Source organism: Manis pentadactyla, chromosome 3 (genome assembly GCF_030020395.1).
Source record: "Manis pentadactyla isolate mManPen7 chromosome 3, mManPen7.hap1, whole genome shotgun sequence".
NCBI classification, from domain to species: domain Eukaryota; kingdom Metazoa; phylum Chordata; class Mammalia; order Pholidota; family Manidae; genus Manis; species Manis pentadactyla.
In genome coordinates, this window is record NC_080021.1 from 99,052,924 (window position 1) to 99,077,287 (window position 24,364).

Genomic DNA, 24,364 nt, shown 5'->3' on the forward strand with positions numbered 1-24,364 from the left:
GGCTATTCTGTAACGACAATGGCCCCTATTTTCAAAATCTCTAGACCAGCACATCCAATTCAGTAATCTCTACCACATGTGACTACTGAATTTTAAATGTAAATTCAAATAAGCAAAGTTAAAAGTCCAGTTACTTGGTCTCACTAGCCAAAGTTCAAATACACAAAGGTCATACAGACACAGGAGGCCACCATATGGGACAAGGTAGCTGTAGAAAGAATGTTTCCACCATTGCAAAAGTCCTCCTGGACAACACTGCTGTAGACAGCTAGCCCACAACCTTTTTCTGTAAAGGTAAATATTTAAGTAGTAAATATTTTAGGCTTTGCAGACCATACAGTCTTTTCCTTAACTACTCAATGCTGACATTGAATTGTGAAGACAGACACAGATAATATGTAAATTAAGTGTGCTTTTATTCCCATAAAACATTTTCAAAACCTGTTGAATTTGGTTTGCAGGCCACAGTTTGCCAACCTCTATTCTAGACCATCATCTCCACTCACTGGTTCCAACCATGGCCAATGATAAAGGATTGTTTAAAAAAAAAAAAAAGTGGAAGGAAATAAAACTTCTTCAAGTAGATTTATGAATTAAAAAGAAAATTCTTAACCTTCATTCTGTACATAAGAAAAGCTTCATTTCTCAAAACTTCAATGAGGATGATTTTTTTTATGCACAGCATTAAGATGGAATTCATTTCTCTGACACAGTAATTTTGTGACATCACCTCTTAAAACACTGAGACTCTTGTATTAACAGTATTATAAAAATAATGTGTTGTCCACAAATTATATGCTTGAATTGCTTTCCCAGTAGTACCAAAGTTTTAGTAATGATATGTACTTATTCTTGCTTTCGTTTCTCAAGGCCACAGAATACCACCTGTAATTAAGACTACCTTAGTATTCAAGACTATAGTATTTTTTTTAAGGTATGATTGACATACACTCTTATGAAGGTGACACATGAAAAAAGAATGTGGTTACTACATTTAACCGTATTATCAAGTCCCCACACATACCCCAATGCAGTCACTGTCCATCAGTGCAGCAAGATGCCACAGTTCAACTATGTGCTACACACTGTTCTCTCCAAGATCCCCCACATCATGGGTACTAAACGTAATACCCCTCAAAACCCTTCTCCCGCCATCCCCACACACCCTCCCACACCCCTCCCCTTTGGTAACCACTAGTTCATTCTTGGAGTCTCTGAGTGTGCTATTTTGTTCCTTCAATTTTGCTTCATTGTTATACTCCACAAATGAGGGAAATCATATGGTATTTGTCTTTCTCTGCCTGGCTTATGTCACTGAGCATAATGTCCTCCAGCTACATCCATGTTGTTGCAAATGGTAGGAATTGTTCCTTTCTTATGGTCGAATAGTATTCCATTGTGTATCTGTACCACCTCTTCTTTATCCATTCATCTACTGATGGACACTTAGGTTGCTTCCATATCTTGGCTATTGTAAAAAGTGCTGCAATAAACATAGGGGTGCATACGTCTTTTTGAACCTGAGAAGTTGTATCCTTTGGGTAAATTCCAAGGAGTGGGATTCACGGGTCAAATGGTATTTCTATTTTTAGTTTTTTGAGGAACCTCCATATTGCTTTCCACAATGGCTGAACTAGCTTACATTCCCACCAGCAGTGTAGGTGGGTTCCCCTTTCTCCACATCCTCACCAGCATTTGTTGTTCTTAGTTTTTTTGATGCTGGCCATCCTTAGTGGTGTGAGGTGATATCTCATTGTGGTTTTAATTTGCATTTCCCTGATGATTAGTGATGTGGAGCATCTTTTCATGTGTCTGTTGGCCATCTGAATTTCTTCTTTGGAGAACTGTCTCCTCATATCCTCTGCCCATTTGTTAATCAGGTTATGTACTTTTTGGGTGTTGAGGAATGTCAGTTCTTAATATATTTTGGATGTTAACCCCTTGTCAGATATGTCATGTACAAATATATACTCCCATACTGTAGGATGCCTTTTTGTTCTGTTGATAGTGTCCTTTACATACAGAAACTTTTTAGTTTGATGTAGTCCCATGAGTTCATTTTTGCTTTTGTTTCCCTTGCTCGAGGAGATGTGTTCAGGAAGAGGTTGCTGATGCTTATATTCAGGAGATGTTTGCCTATGTTACCTTCTAAGAGTTTTATGGTTTCATGACTTACATACTAGTTTTTAATCCATTTCGAGCTTACTTTTGTGTATGTGGTTAAACAATAATGCAGTTTAATTCTGTGGCATGTAGCTGTCCAGATTTGCCAACACCAGCTGTTGAAGAGGCTGTCTTTTTCCCATTGTATATCCATGGCTCCATTATCGTGTATTAACTGACCATATATGGTTGCATTTATATAAGGGCTCTCTAGTCTGCCTCATTGGTCTATGGGTCTGTTCTTGGCCAGTACCAAATTGTCTTGATTACTGTGGCTTTGTAGTAGAGCTTGAAGTTGGGGAGTGTAGTGCCTCCAGCTTCTCTATCCCTTCTCAGAATTGCTTTGGCTATTCGGGGTCTTTTGTGGTTGCACATGAATTTTAGAATGATTTTCTCTAGTTCACTGAAGAATGCTGTTGGTATTTTGATAGGAACTACATTGAATCTATAGATTGCTTTAGGGAGGATGGCCATTTTGACAATATTAATTCTTCCTATCCATGAGCATGGGATGAGTTTCCATTTATTGCTAACTTCCTTAATTTCTCTTAAGAGTGTCTTGTAGTTTTCAGGGTATAGGTCTTTCACATCCTTGGTTAGGTTTTTTCCTAGGTATTTTATTATTTTTGATGCAACTGTGAATGGTATTGTTACCCTGATTTCTCTCTCTGCTAGTTCATTGTTAGTGTACAGGAATGCCACAGATTTATGTGTATTAATTTTGTATTCTGAAACATTGCTGAATTCAGATATTAGATCTAGTAGTTTTGGAGTGGATTCTTTAGGGTTTTTTAATGTACAATATCATGTCATCTACAAACAGGGACAGTTAAACTTCTTCCTTGCCAATCTGGATGCCTTTTATTTCTTTGTGTTGTCTGATTGCCATGGCTAGGACCTCCAGTACTATGTTGAATAGAAGTGGGGAGAGTGGGCATCCTTGTCTTGTTCCTGATCTTAGGTGAAAAGCTTTCAGCTTCTCGCTATTAAGAATGATGTTGGCTGTGGGTTTATCATATATGGCCTTTATTATGTTGAGGTACTTGCCCTCTATACCCATTTTGTGAAGAGTTTTTATCATGAATGGATGTTGAATTATTTCAAATGCTCTTTCAGCATCTATGGAGATGACCATGTGGTTTTTGTCCTTCTTTGTGTTGATGTGGTGGATGATGTTGATGGATTTTCGAATGTTGTACCATCCTTGCATCCTTGAGATGAATCCCACCTGATCATGATGTATGATCTTTTTGATGTATTTTTTAATTCAGTTGGCTAATATTTTGTTGAGTATTTTTGTGTCTATGTTCATCAGGGATATTGGTCTGTAATTTTCTTTTTCTGAGGTATCTTTGCCTGGTTTTGGTATTAAAGTGTTGATGGCCTCATAGAATAAGTTTGGAAGTATTCCCTCTTCTTCTACTCTCTGGAAAACTTTAAGGAGGATGGGTATTAGGTCCTCACTAAATGTGTGAAAGAATTCAGCAGTGAAGCCATCTGGTCCAGGCGTTTAGTTCTTAGTTTTTTGGTTACCAGTTTGATTTTGTTGCTGGTAATTGGTCTGTTCAGATTTTCTGTTTCTTCCTTGATCAGCCTTGGAAGGTTGTATTTTTCTAGAAAGTTGTCCATTTCTTCTAGGTTATCCAGCTTGTTAGCATATAATTTTTCATAGTACTCTCTAATAATTCTTTGTATTTCTGTGGTGTCCATAGTGATTTTTCCTTTCTCATTTCTGATTCTGTTTATTTGTGTAAGACTTTATTTTTTCCTTGTTAAGTCTGGCTAGGGCATTATCTATTTTATTTTCTCGAAGAACCAGCTCTTGCTTTCATTGATTCTTTCTATTGTTTTATTCTTCTTGATTTTATTTATTTCTGCTCTAATCTTTATTATGTCCCTCCTTCTACTGACTTTGGGCCTCATTTGTTCTTCTTTTTCTAGTTTCGTTAATTTTGAGTTTAGACTGCTTATATGGGATTGTTCTTCTTTCCTGAGGTAGGCCTGTATTGCAGTATACTTTCCTCTTAGCACAGCCTTCGCTGCACCCCACAGATTTTGCAGTGTTGAATTATTTTTGTCATTGGTCCCCATATATTGCTTGATCTCTGTTTTATTTGGTCATTGATCCATTGGGTATTTAGGAGCACGCTGTGAAGCCTCCATGTGTTTGTGGGATTTTTCATTTTCTTTGCGTAATTTATTTCTAGTTTCATACCTTTGTGGTCTGAGAAACTGGTTGGTACAATTTCAATCTTTTTAAATTTACTGAGGCTCTTTTTGTGGCCTAGTATATGATCTATTCTTGAAAATGTTCCGTGTGCATTCTGCTACTTTTGGGTGTAGAGTTCTGTAGATGTCTGTTAGGTCCATCTGTTCTAATGTGTTGCTCAATGCCTCTGTCTCCTTACTTATTTTCTGTCTGGTTGATCTGTCCTTCAGAATGAGTGGAGTGTTGAAGTCTCCTAGAATGAATGCATTGCATTCTATTTCCCCTTTTAATTCTGTTAGTGTTTGTTTCATGTATGTAGCTGCTCCTGTATTGGGTGCATAGGTTTTTATAATGATTATATCTTCTTGTTGGATTGACCCGTTTATCATTATGTAATGTCCTTCTTTGTCTCTTGTGACTTTCTTTGTTTTGAAGTCTATTTTGTGTGATACAAGTACTGCAACTACTGCTTTTTTCTCTCTATTAGTTTCCTGAAATATCTTTTTCCATCCCTTCACTTTTAGTCTGTGTATGTTTTTGGGTTTAAATTGAGTCTCTTCTAGACAGCATATAGATGGGTCTTGTTTTTTAGCAATTCAGTGACTCTATGTTGTTTGATTGGTGCATTCAGTCCATGTACATTTAGGACGATTATCAATAGGTATGTACTTACTGCCATTGCAGACTTTAGATTCATGGTTACCAAAGGTTCAAGGTTAACTTCCTTATTACCTAAGAGTCTAACTTAACTCACTTAATATGCTATTACAATCACAATTTAAGGGTTCTTTTCTTTTTGTCCTCCTTTTTCTTCCTCCTCTATTGTTTATACATTAGGTATCATATTTTGTACTCTTTGTCTATCCCTTGATTGACTTTGTGGATAGTTAATTTAATTTTGCTTTTGCCTAGTAATTAGCTATTCTTTCTTTACTGTGGTTTTATTACCTCTGGTGACAGCTATTAAACCTTAGGAACACTTCCATCTATAGCAGTTTCTCCAAAATAGGCCATAGAGTTGGTTTGTGGGAGGTAATTTCCCTCAGCTTTTGCTTATCTGGAAATTGTTTAATCCCTCCTTCAAATTTAAATGATAATCTTGCCAGATAAAATAATCTTGGTTCCAGGCCCTTCTGCTTCATTGCATTAAATACATCATGCCACTCCCTTCTGGCCTGTAAGGTTTCTGCTGAGAAGTCTGATATTAGCCTGATGGGCTTTCCTTTGTACGTGATCTTATTTCTCTCTCTGGCTGCTTTTAATATTCTGTCCTTATCCTTGATCTTTGCCATTTTAATTACTGTATGTCTTGGTGTTGTCTTCCTTGGGCCCCTTGTGTTGGTAGATCTGTGGATCTCCATGGCCTGAAAGAGTATCTCCTTCTCCAGATTCGGGAAGTTTTCAGCAATTACCTCCTCAAAGACACTTTCTATCCCTTCTCTGTCTCTTCTTTTTGTTGTACCCCTGTAATGCGAATATTGTTCCGTTTGGATTGGTCACACATTTCTCTCAATAGTCTTTCATTCTTATAGATCCTTTTTCCTCTCTGTGCCTCAGCTTCTTTGTATTCCTCTTCTCTAGTTTCTATTTATCACCTCCTCCACCATATCCAATCTTCTTTTAATACCCTCCATTGTGCTCTTCAACAATTGAATCTCTGACCGGAATTCATTCCTGAGTTCTTGAATATCTTTCCATACCTCCATGAGCATGTTAATGATTTTTATTTTGAACTCCCTTTCAGGAAGAGTCATGAGGTCCATGTCATTTTTCTCAGGGGTTATATTAATTTTACTCTGTACCAGGTTCCTTTGGCGTTTCATATTTTTGTATGGCGCCCTCTAGCGTCCAGAAGCTCTACTCTCTGGAGATGCTCAGCCCCTGAAGCAATGTCCGGGGTCACAGGGGTGTGGTATTGGTGCCTCTGGGGAGGAAAGAGCTGTTTCCTGCTTCCCAGCTGCTATGCCTGTCTCTACTGCCTGAACCAGTGGGCCAATCACACAGGTATAAGCTTTTGTCCCAGAGCTGCCAGATATGGATCCCTGCTTTCCACAAGCAGCTGGAATCTCAGTCTCTCCAGGAATTCTGCCTGTATTTGCTTTCCAACCCCGTAATCACGTATCATGAAAGCACCATGAAATGTAGGTTTTTGCTCCCAGAGCAGATCTCCAGAGCTAGGTATTCAGCAGTTCCAGGCCTCCACTCCCTCCCTGCTCAGTTTCTCTTTCTCCCACTGGTGAGCTGGGGTGGGGGAAGGGCTCAGGTCCCGCGGAGCCACAGCTTTGGTACGTTACCCTTTCCGTGAGGTCTGCTCTTTTCTCCAGGTGTATGCAGTCTGACACAGTCCTCTTTCCTGTTACTCTCTCAGGATTAGTTGTATTAATTATGTTTTTGTATTATATGCGGTTTTAGGAGGAAGCCTCTGTCTCACCTCTCACACCGCCATCTTTAATCCTCCTGTAATATTTTCAAATGCACTGTTTTGCTACTCTGGAGTCCTTAGTTGAAGCATTAAGCTACAGCCATAGAGCTGCCAAAAAGTGTAATAGCCAAAAGAGATCTTTGAGAGACAGTCCAAACTCCTTGTTCCACAGATAAGAAAACCAACATTTTCACTTAGTCACAGACACTTAGCCTAATACAGAGATGTTCGATACTATCTAACCCAGTGGGTTCAGTTACAAACATGATCTTCAGACTGTTTGGGAGTGTATAAAGAAAAGGCTGAGAAACCAGTTCGCAAGAAGAAAAGAAACTATGAGGATTAAACATAAGTCTTTTTTTACTGTAAAGTGTCCACTAATCTTCACTGCAGGTGACATCTTGGTTTTTCTGTAGCTTTCATTATGCTCTTAGTCTCAATTTCCTTGCTGATTTATAATTTCGATTACTAAGCCTAAAAATGTGTGAATCACAGACTTCTGGTTTAAAAGTACACCTATCCCCCTTCAGCCCTGCCCAGGCAAGTGAGGGTTACAGGAAAGCAGCCGCATCCCGGGGCTTGGATCACAGAGGTGAGCAACTGCCCAACCTGGTGAGGGGGGAGCACAGGCCCGATAGGGCCATGGGCGACACTGAACTACACCAGGCACGTAGCAGGCCCAGGCCGCAGCTGGAAGAAACACACTGTAGCCCTGCTCAGCCCCTGGGCACAGCCTCGGTCAGCCCAGACCCCTCCAGTGACAAGTTCCGGAATGGCCTGGGTTCCTTGGCCCATGCAGCACGGGGTTAGAGTGGAGGGTAGCTCACAACAAATCTTTTAATTAAAACATGTAATATGGAAAACAACAAAAAGCTTCGGCCAGTACTTCAGAATCATCTGAAAACTCTCCTGGCAGCTCTGTCACATGGCTCTCGCAGGCTGCCTACCCCTGCATGCAGAAGCATGTGTCTGATCTGTGCAGTGGCAGGACCTCAAGCCAATCTGAGAGTTCCTGTTTAGCTGAAACGCCAAGCATTATTTTTGACGACTATTTACTACTGAATGCTCAGTTGGTGAAACTGAAGGTCTTTTACTCAGAAGAAATGAATCAAGAAGAAACTGAGGCACCAGTAATCCTGAGCTGCTGTGGATGGCCTCAACTCTCCTGACCACTCTTCCAAGTAGGATGTCCATGAGCTCCCTCAGACAAAGCTCCTGCTGCTGTCACTCCTCAGTCTCCCCCTTGATGTGGCACCTCAGCCTCCCCCACTACAATACGATAGAATGCATAATCTGGATGTACTTCTGTGACTATGAGCCAATGTGGACTGTGGCTTCCACACTTTGACAGCATTCAAACTGTTCTCATCAAAACCCATTTCTTATCATCTTGGTGACCTTACACTCCTCAGATGTGAAAGCCAGAGAGGCCATTAGAGTAACTTGGGGTGAAAAAAACTTTTGGTGGGACATGAGGTTCTTACATTTCTCTTATTACGCCAACAGTCTGAAAGGGACAACAAAGGGCTAGCACTATCCTTAGAGGATGAACACCTTCTTAATGGTGACATAATACAACAAGATTTTTTAAACACAAGTAATAACTTGACCTTGAAAACAGTTATGGCGTTCAGGTGGGTGAGTTTTGCCCCAATGACAAGTATATGAAGACAGACACTGATGTTTCCATCAATACTGGCAATTTAGTGAAATCTTTTGAATTTAAACCACTCAGAGAAGTTTTTCACAGGTTATCCTCTAATTAATAATTACTCCTATAGAGGACTGTTCCAAAAACCCCACATTTCATACCAGAGGTATCCCTTCAAGGTGTTTCCTCGCAAGTGCAGTGGGTTGGGTTATATAATGTCCAGAGATTTGGTGCCAAAAATCTCTGAAATGATGAGTACATAAAATCAGTTAAGTTTGAAGATATTTATGTTGAGATTTGTTTGAATTTATTAAAAGTGGATTCATATTCCTGAAGACACAAACCTTTTCTTTTTATATAAGATACATTTGGATGTCTTTCAACTCAGACATGTGACTGCAGCCCATGGCTTTTCTTCCAAAGAAATTATCACATTTGGGCAGGTTATGCTAAGGAACACTACATGCCATTATTAATTTGACATTCTTCCAAAAGCCTCAAGAAGGACAAGACACTTTGTGGGAAGTGTTAAAGTTGGTACTGCAAAATCCCCAGTGGAAAACTCATGGAAAGGTCCCTGTGCTGGACTATACTGATCTGAAACCCATGAAGAACCTATAAACTGGAGACTGGAGAGTTAGACTTTACTTGTAAGTTATTTAGACAGAAATCAAGTCAGGCCCTTTAAAAATAATATGCAAAGGAATTAAACATCTTATAAATGAATTGGTTTTTATTAATAAAACAAATAGGACCAAACAATTTGAACATGTCATTCTATGGACTAGAACTTCTTAAAAGGATTTCACTGAATTATAAGCTCATTAATCCATAACAACAAGGCAGTGTGGAGTTCTATTCATTGAACAATATATGTCAGTTAAGGGTTTTGTGTATATGTTACATGGATTACCAGTTTTTAAAAATAATGGAGTTCTATGTAAAAAAACTCATGAAGTTATACTGAGCAAAATTTCATGTGTTTTTGGTCATTTCAGAAGGTACTTTAAAATGCTGCAACTATTTCATATCAACTATTTTTCAATATCACTTATTACTTTCTGGTGTTTGTATCAACTGTTATTTAATATCACTTAGTAATTTCTGGTGATTGAATGTTATGGTTGTTCAATACTGTATAAATGGATTAGTGAATTAAAAAAACGTACACCTACCGTTCTTCATTTGTTGGCAGAAGAGGGCTTGTCAACACCACTGGAATGTACTTCCTAGGTGATTAGGTCAGCAGGGACATCATGAAAGAATAAGAACATCTGACACCCTTTATGCACACCAAGAATGGTATTTCTGGAGTGAGTAGCTGCTCTGGACAAAAGCAACATTTTGCACAGCTGATGTGAGCAGATCATGACAACTGTTTATGTGAATGTTCCTAACTGCAAATGAAGTGCTCACTATGGTTGCCTATCACAAGACCCGTTCTTTGAAGTTGCTGCATACATTTCTTTGTGTCCTCCTATTTACTAAACAAGTAACAGGCCTAATTGTGCCTATTCTCAATACTAAATCAGAACCCATTCTGCACTTACTCATGGAGTGATCCTAATCACCTGCTTGGGCCTCATGGTCTGTGTTGGAAGGTCCTGTAGAAAGAACTGCTTTGTGAAATACAAGATGAATTCAAGACTGCACACAGCACTCACCACACCTTATCCTTAAACCATGCCACTGAAAACCCTGGGAGAGCGGGATGCAGGAACATACATAAAGCCAAGGTCAAGGTCAGCCTGGAATAGACAATCCAGCAAATCCTGGAATAGACAAACTTGGACTTGAATTTCCCCCCACCTCAATATTTTACATTATTTCCTTTAGCCCTGTCACAATTCCACCAGGATCTGTTTGCCTACACAGCCCGAGTTTAGAATCCCCAAATAGGTACTGAATTCCCAATAACCAAACCTTTTTTAATATGCATCATTTTACCTATTTTTTAATGTTTAAAATTGAGATATCACTGATATAACATTGCATTAGTTTTCAGCATACAACTTAATGATTTGATATATGTATACTGCAAAATGATTACTACATTAAGTTTCATTAATATCCATCATCACTCATAGTTATAAATTGCTTTTTTCCTTGTGATGAGAACTTTAAGATCTACTCCCTTAGCAACTTACACACAATACAGTGTTGTGTCCATGCTTTTTTATGGCTGATTAATATTCCATTGTGTGTGCATGACAGAGAGAGAGAACATATATATATATGATCACATTTTCTTTATCCATCAGTGGACACTTAAGCTGTTACCATGTTTTGGCTACTGTAAATAACACTGCAGTGAACACACAGGTAGAGATATCTTTTCAACAGAGTGATTTTGTTTCCTTTGGATAAATACCTGGAAGTGAAATTGCTGGATCATATATAGGATAGTCCTATTTTTTATTTTTTGAGAAGTCTCTATACTGTCATCAAAGTGGCTGTGCCAATTTACATTCTTACCAGTAGTGCACCAGAGTTCCCCTTTCTCCACACCCTTGCCAACATTTATCTCTTGTTTTTATAATAGCCATTTAATAAGTGTGAAGTGATACCTCATTATTAATGGTTTTGATTTGCATTTCCCTGATTATTAATGATGTTGAGCAGCTTTTTGTGAACCTGTTGGTACCATCTGTATGTCTTCTTTGGAAAAATGTCTACCCATTTTTAAATCAGAATGTCTGGGTTTTTTTTTTTTTTTGGCTATTGAGTTGTATGAGTTCTTTATATTTTTTATTATTAACCACTTACCAGATACAACTTTCTCCTATTCAGTGGGTGGTATTTCATCTTGTCAATGACTCCCTTTACTGTGCAAAAGCTTTTTAGTTTGATGTGGTTCCATTTGTTTACTTTTGTTTTTGCTGCCTTGCTTTTGGTCAAATCCAAAAAGTCATAGCTAAAACCAATGTCAAGGACTTACTGCCTATGTTTTATTCTAGGAGTTTTATGGTTTCGTGTTTTACATTCAAATCTTTAACCGACTTTGAGTTGATTTTTATGTGTGGTGTAAGATACTGGTCCAATTTCATTCTTTCACATGTGCTCTTCAGTGTTCCTAGCACCATTTACTGAAGAACCTGTCCTTTCCCTATTGTACATTCTTGGCTCCTTTATCATAGATTAATTGATCATATATATGTAGGTTTATTTCTGGACTCTTGATTCTGTTCCACTGGTAACATACTGTTTTGGTTACCATACCTTTGTAATATACTTTGAAATCAGGAAGTGTGATGCCTCCAGATTTGTTCTTCTTGTCAAAGATTGTTTTAGCTATTGAGGGACTTTTGTGGTTCCATACAAATTTTAGGATTGTTTATTCTACTGCTGCGATATGTGCCACTGGAATTTTGATAGGGATGCATTGAATCTGTAGGTCAATTAGAGCAGAAGGAACATTTTAACAATATTTAATTCTTCCAATCCATGGAATCTTGGAGCATGGAATCTTGCCATTTATTTATGTCTTCTTCCGTTTCTTTCAACAGTGTCTTATAGTTTTCAACGTACAGGTCTTTCCCTCCTTAGTTAAGTTGATTTGTAGGTATTTTATTCTTTTTTGATGCAATTGTAACTGGGATTGTTTTCTTAATTTCTCTTTCCAATAGTTTCTTACCAGTTTGTAGAAATGCAACTGATTTTGTATCCTACTACATTACTGAATTTGTTTATTAATTGCAACAGCTGTTTGGTGTAGTCTTGAAGGTATTCTATATATAAGATCATATCATCTGCAAATAGAAACAGTTTTACTTCTTCCATTCCAATTTGGATGCCTTTTATTTGTTCTTCTTGCATAATTGTTCTGGCTGGGACTTCCAGTACTATGTTGAGTAAAAGTGGCAAGAATGAGCATCTTTGTTTTATTCCTGTTCTTAAAGGAAAAGGTTTCAATTTTTTCACCATTGAGAATGTTAGCTGTGGGCTTCTCATATATGGCCTTTATTATGTTAGAGATATATTCCCTCTATACCCCATTTTGTTAAAAAAACTTTTTATGATGAATGGATGTTGAATTTTGTAAAATGTCTTGAGACTTAATAGATAGATGATAAAGCAAGAATGCAGTCAACTTTCTTATGTGGATTTTCTTGCTTATTATTCCACACCTAAAAACTTTTATAAAAAATCTGCTGTGTGCACAAGAATGACCTCCATAGAACCTTTCCCCCTCAAATCTCTGTGTTGGCATCCATTAATTTTCACAGCCATCCAAGGAGAAAGTAAGGGATTGTTGTCTTATCAAGAACTACAATGTCTAGAATATGCATATAAAGCACTGCATCTGCCTCATACATGTGGCTGGAATGTTGAAGGCATGCAATAATGTTTCTGAATGATGTATGAAGGGCAGGATGAACACATGCCTGCAGACATGTATGCATCTTTACCTTGCCACCTACATATTCTTCAAGTAAAAGAAAAGAAGGACCAAAATCTGGAGGAGTCCATGGATCAGATCTGGCCCACTGCCTGTTTTTGTGAATAAAGTTTTAATGGAACACTGCCAAATTCATTCAGTGAAGTACTGTCTGTGGTTTTCTACATGCTACAATGGTAGAGTTGAACAGTTGTGACAAAGATCATATGGTCCATAAAGCCAAAAATATTTAATATCTGGCTCTTTACAGAAAATGTTCACTTACCTCGCTTTAGAAAAGTTTTCCTCTAGGGAAATAGGCCCCTAAAGGGCACTTACAGAAAACTCCAATCTGACAGCAAGAAAACACGCCTCGAAGAAACACAGTAAGTGAAAACAACAACATAGGCATTGCTGGAAAGAGAGGGACCATAACTGGATCTATTTTTATCATCTGCTATTAAACTTGAAAGAATTACTAATTGAAGTATACATGGCTGTAATTTTCTGGTAGTTCAGATGGACTATTTCTGTAACTGTGGGATCAGCTTTCACGTGGAAACTTAAAATTGCACATTAAAATCACTAAACTGGATACACTGACTAAATTTTATTTCTTTCTGTAGTAAATTTTGCCTAAATTTAGATTTATCATAGTCAAAATTATTAGATGGGTAGAAAAAGTTCTGAAGCTCTTGTTATTAAAGCAGATATTCTTTAAAAATAGAAACACCTTATTCTGGCTTTCAAATATTTATATAGTCACAGTAAACTACAGACAACCTGCTAGGTTTTAAAAACATAGGTATTTTGATAATTAGTTGAAAATCTGAAGCTTGGTATTAATTTAATCTTTATTTTTGATACAATTTCCTTCCAATTCTTCTATTAATAACTTGTGACCTCAATGCACTATCTATCATTATCCAAATACCAAGCATTCTTTGTTGAACAGACTAACAGTGACTATTTTTGATAAAAATGCTGGAAGCGCTCTAATTCTTAAGTAAGATCAGTTACTCCCTTCTCCAGATGTCAGTCCATTGCAGGCACCCAGACCGGGACAACTCCCCGTCTCTGAATACTAAATAAAGGCTTCCGCATTCCGGCATCAAGCCAGGCTGGTTTGGCAACAGTTTTTATATTTATTGTGAAATCTGTTATAACACCACATTAGTCCTGTACCATATTTGCCAATTACTGTCATCCGCCTTCCCATATCATAACAAGTAATTTAAGTTACTAAAACTGTAATTAGATATGAAGACAGCAGCCTTCAGAGAAGGCTAGAAAGCTACTTTCTGCCATTTTATTGTATTGACACTGACACTTAAAAGCCAATTTCCTTGCAGAACCAATCAAAAAGTGCAAAGAATTAAGGCAGAAGAAGGAAATGCTCTTTTGATCAAGGTGACAGGGAGCAATATCAAAGCATCAACTCTGCAGGAAGTGTTTTACTTAAATTAGGCATTGTAATAAAAATCAATGACTTTGATGAAATTTAACAAAGCCTAATATTATACTAAAATCCATTTCTATGCTTCATTATATTCATTTTTGCTGCCTGCTTTAGGATTGTATCACAGAGTAAATTTTAAAAACTGCTGTGATAATATGAGAATTGGCTCCAGTTGACTTCATTTTCAAAGAAGTGGCAAGCATAGTGATCTGAGTATACCTCAATGGAAGTGATCACTTAAAACAGTATCCTTCTCTTTAGACCTCTTTCTCCCCACCTTTAATTTTCTTTGTAGGTATTTTAACACACTTCTGTGTTTCTCTTATTAAACATACAGCAGAGTAGTACCAGGTAGTACAGTGCCAAAGTTCAGAACACAGGCTCTGCTGTGAGGCTGCCCAGGTCCCCATCCCAGAGCTGACATAGTGGTCAGCACTCAGGCCACTTGCTTGACCTCTCAGTGTTTCAGTTTCCCCTAAAAAAAGATAAGAAGCATACCTACCCCCCAAAGAGTTTTGAGAAGAATAAATGAGTTAAGCCACATAAAGAGCTTAGAATGGTGCCTGGCATATATTATAAATACTCAGTAAATACTAGCTAATATTATTAAGATAAATTATTAGCTGACATTTTCCCCACAAGAGCCAAATGGACTTCAGCACAGAGGGTAAAAAACGCAAAGTAACAGTGTAATTTTTAAATTGCCAAATATAGGCTAGGCTCTTGGGCCACAACCTAGCTCACATTGTTTCAAGCAATGAGAAAAGAGAATTTAGGAAATTATTAGAACTTTTTGGAGTGCACAAGTTTTTCCTATGTATTCTGCACTAATTATACCATTTTATACAAAAACATCTTTTCTAATGGTTCATTCCCACTACACAAACCTAGGGAGGTAAAAATTAGCTGAGTTGTATTCCACCTTCAGAATCAAAATCTGGGACAAAACCCAGAAACCTAGTTTTTTTTTAAGAAAACAACAAACATTTACCATTCTAATGTGCAGGAAAGTTTGGGACCCACTGATCTTGACAATGCTAAATGCTCAAATTGTCCTTCAAAATTTCATTCACATACCTCAGATCTGCACATTAACCCGGACAAATGTTTAATCATTTCCTGCCACATTTGTGACCAAGTTTGATTTACTTAGGGAAAAAAAAAGTCAAAGTAAGGGTTTAAGAACAGTATTCTTATCATAGCAGTTAAAATACTGCTCAGTGAGTCTGCTGAAATTCAAAATCATCTAATTATAACTACTCAGGAGAACATTCTAGATGTGCTAATGTTAACAGGTATAACAATAACATGTTATATTTGTCCAGACCTTACATAGTATTCTATCATTTTATTTCCTCAAAGCTTCAGCTATACTGTAAGGTACATAGAGCACTTAACGATTTCTGTTTTACAGATGAGGCATGAAATGGCTAACTAAGATCAGCAAAACCACAGGAAGAGCATCCATTCACTGACTCCCAGAACCGTTTCTGTTTGTTTGCTGGTTTGACCCTGAGAAAACCATGATACAACAAAATACTTTCTAAATGCAAGAACGCTGAACAGAAGGAGAAAACAAAGTCTGAGCACTCTAAGTTACTGCTATGAGCTATCAAGAAATTGTATTTTTCCTTAAAAATGTGATCATACATCATAAAATAGAAATCCCTGGATTTTTCCTATTTATAATAAATGAGACTGGAGAAGAATAAATTTGAATGAGAAATTAGTCACTAAATTGTATGGAACCAAATAAACTATAGAGAGGAAGAAAAGTCTCCAGCCTATGGGAAGCTGACTAGGCAATGCCAGAACCAGAACAGGGAGATTCACATCATTTGCAGGATGCTTTTAAGAGTCAGTATCACTTTAACCACTTTACAGTGTCCTAGGCCTTTCTCAACTCTTTCTATAACATACTTAGGATAAATGGAATTAATTTTGAGAAGCAATAACATGAATACATTTACAAGTATAAGGAAGATCAATGGTATTTCTTTTCATTGCTCATTTTTACGCTGCATAACACTGAAGTTCTAATTGCTAATTATTTTAAAAATGCATTTATATAAAATGAAATGTTTTGTAATTATTTTTGAGTTACAAAGTGTTATTCTTTTCCATTTAATTCTGCTAAATTATTAATACAACTCATTTATTGCCTTAATGTTCTTACTGAAATACAACGAATATTAAAGACTATATTCTTAAAAACTATAGTTCAACTTCAACCACAGAGGTTAAAAATGCTAGGAGTTTAATAACAAAGAGTACATTGCAGGATCAGTTCTGGAATGTTATTCATCGCAATGCTATTAGAAATAAAATCAATATAATAGCTGACCATAGAAATATTGTAACAAAAAAGTTAGCTTGCAAACTATGCAACTTACTGTAAAAAGCCAAATCTATCCGTGACTTTGTAGACAAGGTAATCAGCATCTTCCCAAGGTTCAATCTCTGCACCTTCTCGTCCCTGTAAGAGGGGACAAAGAAAGTGTTATTGGGAAGAAAAGACTGAAAAACAATAATTATTTTTTATATATGAACAGTAAGACCTAGAAATAAGGCATTATTAACATTAACTTTAAAACAAACAGCTTTAGGCAATATAATCACTATTTCCTAGTTACAGACTTTGGAAGTTCCTATGCCAGCAACAACGGCCACGTAACTAAGCCTTGATCAGGCGTGGGGTTCCTTTTAGAAGCCAACTGGGGAAGAGGGTAAGATAATCATCCAAGACCCAACTGCTGAACGTTAACATTTCAGAATGAACATGTCTTTGAAAAAAGGTATTTCTTGCCTTTTCATCCAAACTTCTCAGAAGAGTAGGCCATCTACCTTGTTCTCGACTTCTCTACTTCACAGCTGCATCAGCTTTGATACTGATTCTTGCCAAAGTCAAAAATGATCTCCCACTGTCAAACCTAGTGGATCCCCTTCTGTCCTGATCTGCTGCAAGTGTCTGGTGACTATCAGTGTTGCCACTCCCTGTTCCTCAGCCTCCATGATGCCATTCCTCTCTTGGTTCTCTCATACCTTTCCAACTCGTCTTTTGATGGCTTCTTCCTGGGTACATCTTAATTGTCGGTGTGCCCACAGCTCTATCCTCAGCCCACTGTTCTTCTCACTCTACTGTGAGGCTGTTAAGTAGCAATGATTGGAGAAGAAACCCCAAATGTACAGTCTATACCAGTCACTCAAATTTCAGACTCAATACCCAACTGCCTTGTGGAGCCTTCCATCTGAGTGTATTCTATCACTTTCTGCTTATGAGTTTTCTTCTGGGTAGCTGTAAACATCATTGGCAAGGAGGGCTGTACTCATTCATGGCTGTACTGTAAATCCTCTAAGGCCTAGCACAATGGTCACTAAGTGTTAACTGCATGGGAAAAAATGCAAGCAAGCATGATTGAATGACAGTTTATGGGTTTTAAATTAGTTAAGTAGTTAAGTTAGTTGATGAGGTCTTTCATGAACTACACTAAATTCAAACTTCTCAGAAAGTTTTGAATTTTCCTAATCACAATAACAGGAAACTGTCTGATATTCCAACCAACCAACCAACTTAAAACTGAACTCTGGGAACATGACTGTGAAGTTGAGCACTGCTTGTATGCTTCCCTAGAAGCAGGGCACAGCCCAGATGGCTTTCTATAATTTCATGCTCCTGTTCTTCTCTCAAATAATCAAAAATAGCAGATATGAAATTACATGCAAGTGATATAAATATAAAACATGACATTTATAAAGCAATGCTACAACTCATTATAGACCTCAAGAGGTAAGATAATACTCAGGAAACATCTAAATCGTCAACAATTGTGATTTCTACGGCATCAAAAACCAGATTCTATCACTAACGTTAGGATAAAATGCTAACAGATTTTACATTGTATAAATTCAAAATTTCAGATTCATGTTAAATTATGTAAATTATGAATCAAATGGGTATTTAATTCTATATGCTAACATATTCAAATATTTACTGAATACCCAGGATGAGTCAGGAACTGTTCTAGGTTTTCAGGTTACAAGAGTAAATCCACAAAAGAAATTTTCACCCTCAGAGTTTACATTCTAGGAGTGAATGCAGATGACAAATAGAGTATAAAGTATACATATACAGTAAGTGCTAGTGAAAAATAAAGTAGAGAAAGAAGATACAGAGAGTCAAGGTGGAGGGCTATTAAACAATGTGTTCAGAGCAGACCTCATTGGGGAGCATGTGGGGAAGAGATGAAGAGGTGAGGCAAGAAGCATGAGGACACCCAGGGGAAAAGTGTATTGGGCAAAAGAGACACACCACAGCCAGAGGCACGAGCAAGCCTGGGGTATGGGAAGAAGAGCTAGAGAGCAGAGTGGCTGGAGGAGGGGACAGGAAGGAGAGACAATCTGGAGATGCAGTCAGAGAAAAAAGATGACTTCAGTGGTCACATGAAGTAAACAAACTGATTCTGTAATTTAAGCTCTCTGAAAAGCAAATCCATTTCTATTTTTGTTTTTTCTAATAAAACATACTCAAAAAGCAAATACTGAATACTTACTCTGTCATACTTAGCAACAATTTCAGCTCGCTCCTGGGCAAGTTTGAGTGCTACATCCTGATCTGAATCTGTGGAGAGATCAAATTTAGATGAACTGTTGATTAAATGTAATAGTAAGACAAAACAAATAAAAATAAAATAATAAATCAATATTGCCTAACATGACAAACTAGTAATATACAACCTCAAAAGGATGAGTTAAGTATCTATAACTTTGAAATATCAACTTTTCTACTATTTCAATATTACAGATGACAGATATTCAAAAGGAAGCCTGTTTATTAACATGGCATTAAGTTAGGGGATATGATAAATCATATGCCCAAGAATCAATTTTGGATCTAATTTCATAAAAACAAGTATTAAAGGAGAAACTGAAACTAAAGCTCTGTTTTTGGTGAAATCTACTTGGGTAGATAAGAACATCCAAAAAGGCCTTTAAAATTAAATCCTTTTAAAAACTAAGGCTTTTAAAAATCTTTCCACAAAATAAACTAGTGTAAGATTTATTTCAGGAATTTTTTTAAAAAGTTATTTCTCTTACATGATTAAAACAACCATTTCTTCATTTAGTCTCTCAGGTCCCCCTTACCAGCTGCCCCAATACTCTAATAATCCCCAGTCTCACACACACACACACACACCCTTCTTATCCCCCTTACCAGCTGCCCCAATACTCTAATAAACCCCAGTCTTACACACACACACACACACACACACACACACACACACACACACACACACACCCTTCTTATCCCCCTTACCAGCTGCCCCAATACTCTAATAATCCCCAGTCTTACACACACACACACACACACACACACCCTTCTTATCCCCCTTACCAGCTGCCCCAATACTTTAATAATCCCCAGTCTTAACACACACACACACACACACACACACACACACACACACACACACACAACTTCTTTTTATGACCAGCAGTTATCTTTCAAACACAAATCTGACAACAAAAGTAGAAATCTTAACACAAAATAGTACACATACGATTACACATCCATCCCAAGTGCCATAAATAAAAACAAAAGACCAATGACAGACTGTTTAAAAGGCACCTTTGATGAAGAGGGAAAAGACAGCATTCCTCTGGAACACTGGGCAAAGTCACGAGCAAAAAACTCACAATAGTAACAACAGCAGCCACAACTGTACTTGTGTTTACAAAGTGCCTCCAAACAGTAAGATATTGTGCAGACACTATGAGCAGTACTTTACATGCCTTATCACGTTTAAGTCTCATAACACTCCAAGATAAGTATCATAGTAATTCTATTAGAGATTTTTTTAAATTAGGTTTAGAGATTTTAAACAACTTGTCTAAGGTCACAAATCTAGGATTCAAATCCAGACAGTCTTGACTAAATACAGCCTATAATTTTAACCATTACTCTATAAAAATAACTGCTAAAGACACCAAAAAGAACTCCCAGTTAAAGATCACAGATGAAACACACCCTTTTCTTATCCATTCCTCCTAAAACCCCACTAAAATGACAATACAGGGATTCTTTAAGTCCCCTTCTTCTAAGGCCCAGCAAATGGTGGTTCCTGGAGAGAGGGAGGGTGGGGTAAAAACGGGGCCTAGGGGTCAACTCCTGGGTCTGAAGGGGTATGTACTATAGAGGAGTCTGGGAGCAGGGAAGAAGACCAAATCCTCGCCCTCCAAAGCAGGAATCCAGTAGGTAACACCTCAAACAGCAGAGGCAGGAAATGGCAATACAGGCACCTCACCTAGTGCTATGGGTGTGAACAGAAAGAATCAGCTGGGGGGAGTGGAAGCAGCTTCTGCTACAGGATGGGCAGTGAACAGGTGGGGGGGGGGGGGGGAGTACGAGGTTGGCTGTTTTCCAAAATTAATCTCACAGATTGTTGAATCTTTAAACCAAGTACAGCTACCCTTGAACACATCAGGGGTTACGGGTGGCATCCTCTGCACAGCCCAAAGTCCTGGTGTAACTTTTAATCTCCCAAAACTTAATAACTGAGAGCATACTGCTGACCGGAACTTACTGGTAACAGAAACAGTCAACAAACACATATTTTGTATGTTACATGTATTAAATACTATGTTCTTATAAAAAAGTAAGCTAGAGAAAAATTTGTTTTTTTCAAATTATTGCAAAATCTCCCCAAAAATTTACCATGTATCTACTGAAAAAATTCTGTGTATATGTGGACCAGTGCTATTCAAACCCATGTTGTTCAAGGGTGAACTATATAGGTCCGATAAAAATAAAATCTGAACTTAAAAGCCCACTGTAAGTCCGGGGAAAGGAAATCCCGGGGCAAAATACCCCTAAAAACCAAAACCAGTCAAAGGGAGAAATAAAGTTTAAAACCCGTTTATTGCTCACAAACTGCAGTACCAGGCCCAAGCAGCCCCAACACCAGCCCTCCCCCTCACCTCTCAGGTACACGTAAGCCCTCTGTTGCCCAGGTAATTACCCATTGATCTGGAGATGACTTCTCCACCCCTGAGGAAAGATGCAAATGCACTAAAAGCCTACTTGTTTACACCTCTGAACGCCTGTTGATATGCAGATGAACCAAAGCCAGGCGAGAAATTCTGGAAATGTTTCAATTTTACCCATACCCACACAGAGAAAAGAAATGAAACTTACTAGAACCCAAAGAAATGCAAGTTTTAAAATATCACTGCACCCATCTCAGACTGACAGTCTAGCACTGATATTCCTCAGTGTTGACAACAGTTGGAAAAATCAGCACTACCTTACTCTGAGGGTATACATAAAATCTATAAAATCTTTCTGGAAGGCAGTTTGATTAATATATGTCAAAAACCTGAAAACAGCATATCTTTTCCCCAACAATCCCACCTCTACAGATTATACCAATGAGATAATCAAACAAGTACAAGGGTGTTTATAATTGTAAAAGCAAAATGAGAATTTGTAAATTTTTTAAAGTTTACTTGGGAAAAAACGTTTACATCATTGCTTTTCTCAGACTACAAAGTGTCAATATGTTATTCTTTGGGGAAATATGAGTAAATAATAGAATGGTTCAATAATGTAACAAAAATACAGATTTTCATGGGAAACTAGGACCATTAAAGTCTAGGATAATTAGCTCTATGCTCACACTTCTACAGAAGGGTAGGGAAAGCAAATTAAAGAAGTTTAACTTAAACTAACCATTAAATTTCATTTCCATTATCAGAAAAGCTAAGCATAAATTTCTATGGTGATTAGGCCATATTCAACGGACGATTGCTTTCTTTGTATTATATAATGTATATAATGCAAAATATACTTCATACTAGCCTTTTATTCCTGCTGCTGGTCCTAGGAGTCTCAAGTGTATTTCCAACTTAACAATAAGAAGTTTAAAAGTATAATGGCAAGAACTAGAAATGGTATGGAACTGGAAACTAAAGATACCAAGTACCCCAAGAAAATGTCACTGTGGCAAACTTTAAGATATAAAGCTTCACATGGATCATCTCCAGCCTAGAGATTTCCAGAAAGGAAAACCTAACAATATAATAGAGGTATTACTGGAAATTGAATGAAACTGTATCCTAATTTTATGGGGGAAAGATAGTATACATTAACATGATTAGAATAGTTGACAATTCTAAATCAAACAAAATTGAGTTTTGAATCTTTAAATTTGTTTAGAAATTTCTTATCCTTGTATTTCTGCACAGGGAGAAAATTCTATAATACTGCTGAATTCTTTTCTTCAAAAAGAGAGTGAAGTTAAAAGTCAAACTAATTTTATAAAAAATAGCCAAACCTGCTTCTTTGAAGAGACTAAATAGAAATGCCAGTTTTTCCCAACACTGAGTTGAGACACTATTTAATAATCACCCTTGTGAGGCAATCATCTTTAGAGTAAGAAATAGTATCCTTATGCAGAATTTGCTATATTTACTTTATGTTTCTACTGTCTGATCTAAAGTTGAGAAATTAATTAAAATTTACATTAGTATACTCCCTTTGCTTTCATTCTGATTGTTTATTTAGAAATTCCATTGCAAGAACAGAAAGTTTGTGCTAAAACATCGACCACGAAGGGTCTCAACAGCTGTCTGTGTTTGTGTGCAAGCCCGCACAAAGTTTCAGGCACCTAGTAAATAAACAACGGCAGCTGTGTCACTTAGTACTTAAATCACATGTCATTATCAAATTTTAAAAACCTATTACATTATCTAGACCAAATTAAATTACTTTTATTGACTTTACATTTATTATAACAATGTTTCAAAGTGTAAGAGGCACATTTAGAACAGTAAGAATTAAAAAACATTTGGTTTTAATACTAAAAGAATACAGGGAAACATTTCTGGGCACAAATTTACAAAAGAAAATGACAACTATAGCATTTTAAGAAGCATTTTATAAACTGACAATTACAATATTTTAAGAAGACCTCTGGATTAATTTAAACATAACAATCTTTTCAAAATCAAGTATCCTCCTGAATTACATTTTTTAAAAGCAGGTGTTATAACTTAGTATCACTAAGTTAACCTCAAATAGTAATGAACAATTCATCCAAAGTATTAAATGTCACATTCAATCCAATAACAAAAAAAACCTGATAATAGACTATTTTCCCTAATATATATTTTGACAGCTGAATGTTAAATATATATAAATCAATTACTTCAATTTAAAAAGTACTTTACCCTTTGTTAGATAATCAATCTGGCCTTGGGCACTAACAACAGCTTCAGTCCTCATAGAGTAAACTTATCTATTTCAAGTTTTCATTATTATATCACAGTTTTCAGGCACACCAAGAGTGTTAGGTGGTACCTCACACATTCTGCAACAAACTGCAAGAGGAAGGCAGAAGGCAGCTCTGGTTAAAACTATTTATGAAATAAGCACAAGAAAGAAACCGTTTGAGATACATTCTGAGGGAGAAAAAAAGACCTTGCTATGGTTACATGGGACTGATCTTCAAACAAAGATGTTATTTATTGAGGGTAAAAACATGTCTTTCAGGCTAGGTCCCAAGTATGAACCACACCAGCCTACACCCAGCATTCCATCTAATAACAAACAGGGGCTTTAAACAAGCTTCAGAATATGCCTTCATCTTATACTTCAAAATTAGCCACATTCTTACTACTTCTAAAAAAACATGGAGCAACAAAGAAAATTTTTATGTAAAACATTAAACATTAAAGCTAAATAATTAAACATTAAAGGAGAAATGTTCTTCTCAATACATTTTTTATCTCCACATAATTTTTATGTGAAAACTTCAGCCTCTGTTTCAGACACTAAGTGAATACATTCTAAATTCTGGCAGGTTCTAGAAAATTTTAACACACCACATATACAAAGAAAACAAATGTTTCATGAAACAGTATGTTTATCTACTGTAGGATGGCTCTGTGAGTTTTCTGTTCTACTTATTCTTTCCTACTTCTTTTCTTTGCTTCTTTCTTTTTTCTTTTAAATGGGTACTATAATTAGGAAACTACTTTCTAAACATAACAGCCACATTAGAGACATGCTTTATAAACATTAGGTA

General features: G+C 36.9%; 1 protein-coding gene and 1 pseudogene across 7 annotated transcripts in view; one reads left to right on the plus strand and one right to left on the minus strand.

Annotated features, from left to right (window-relative positions):
• USP6NL (USP6 N-terminal like) overlaps nucleotides 1–24,364 on the minus strand; it is a 218,951-nt gene that overhangs the window by 84,125 nt on the left and 110,462 nt on the right. For 3 of the 7 annotated variants that reach the window (XM_057498185.1, XM_036908138.2, XM_057498188.1), the window contains 2 exons: nucleotides 18,833–18,900; nucleotides 16,676–16,758 (listed from right to left, as the gene is read on the minus strand). In XM_057498185.1, coding sequence (XP_057354168.1) covers nucleotides 16,676–16,758; nucleotides 18,833–18,900 — 151 coding nt within the window. Of the gene's footprint in view, nucleotides 1–16,675; nucleotides 16,759–18,832; nucleotides 18,901–23,507; nucleotides 23,897–24,364 lie in introns of those variants that run through there. The other 4 variants (XM_057498187.1, XM_057498184.1, XM_057498186.1 and 1 more) reach the window with 4 other exon arrangements.
• LOC130682909 (UDP-GalNAc:beta-1,3-N-acetylgalactosaminyltransferase 1-like) lies at nucleotides 7,363–10,817 on the plus strand (annotated as a pseudogene).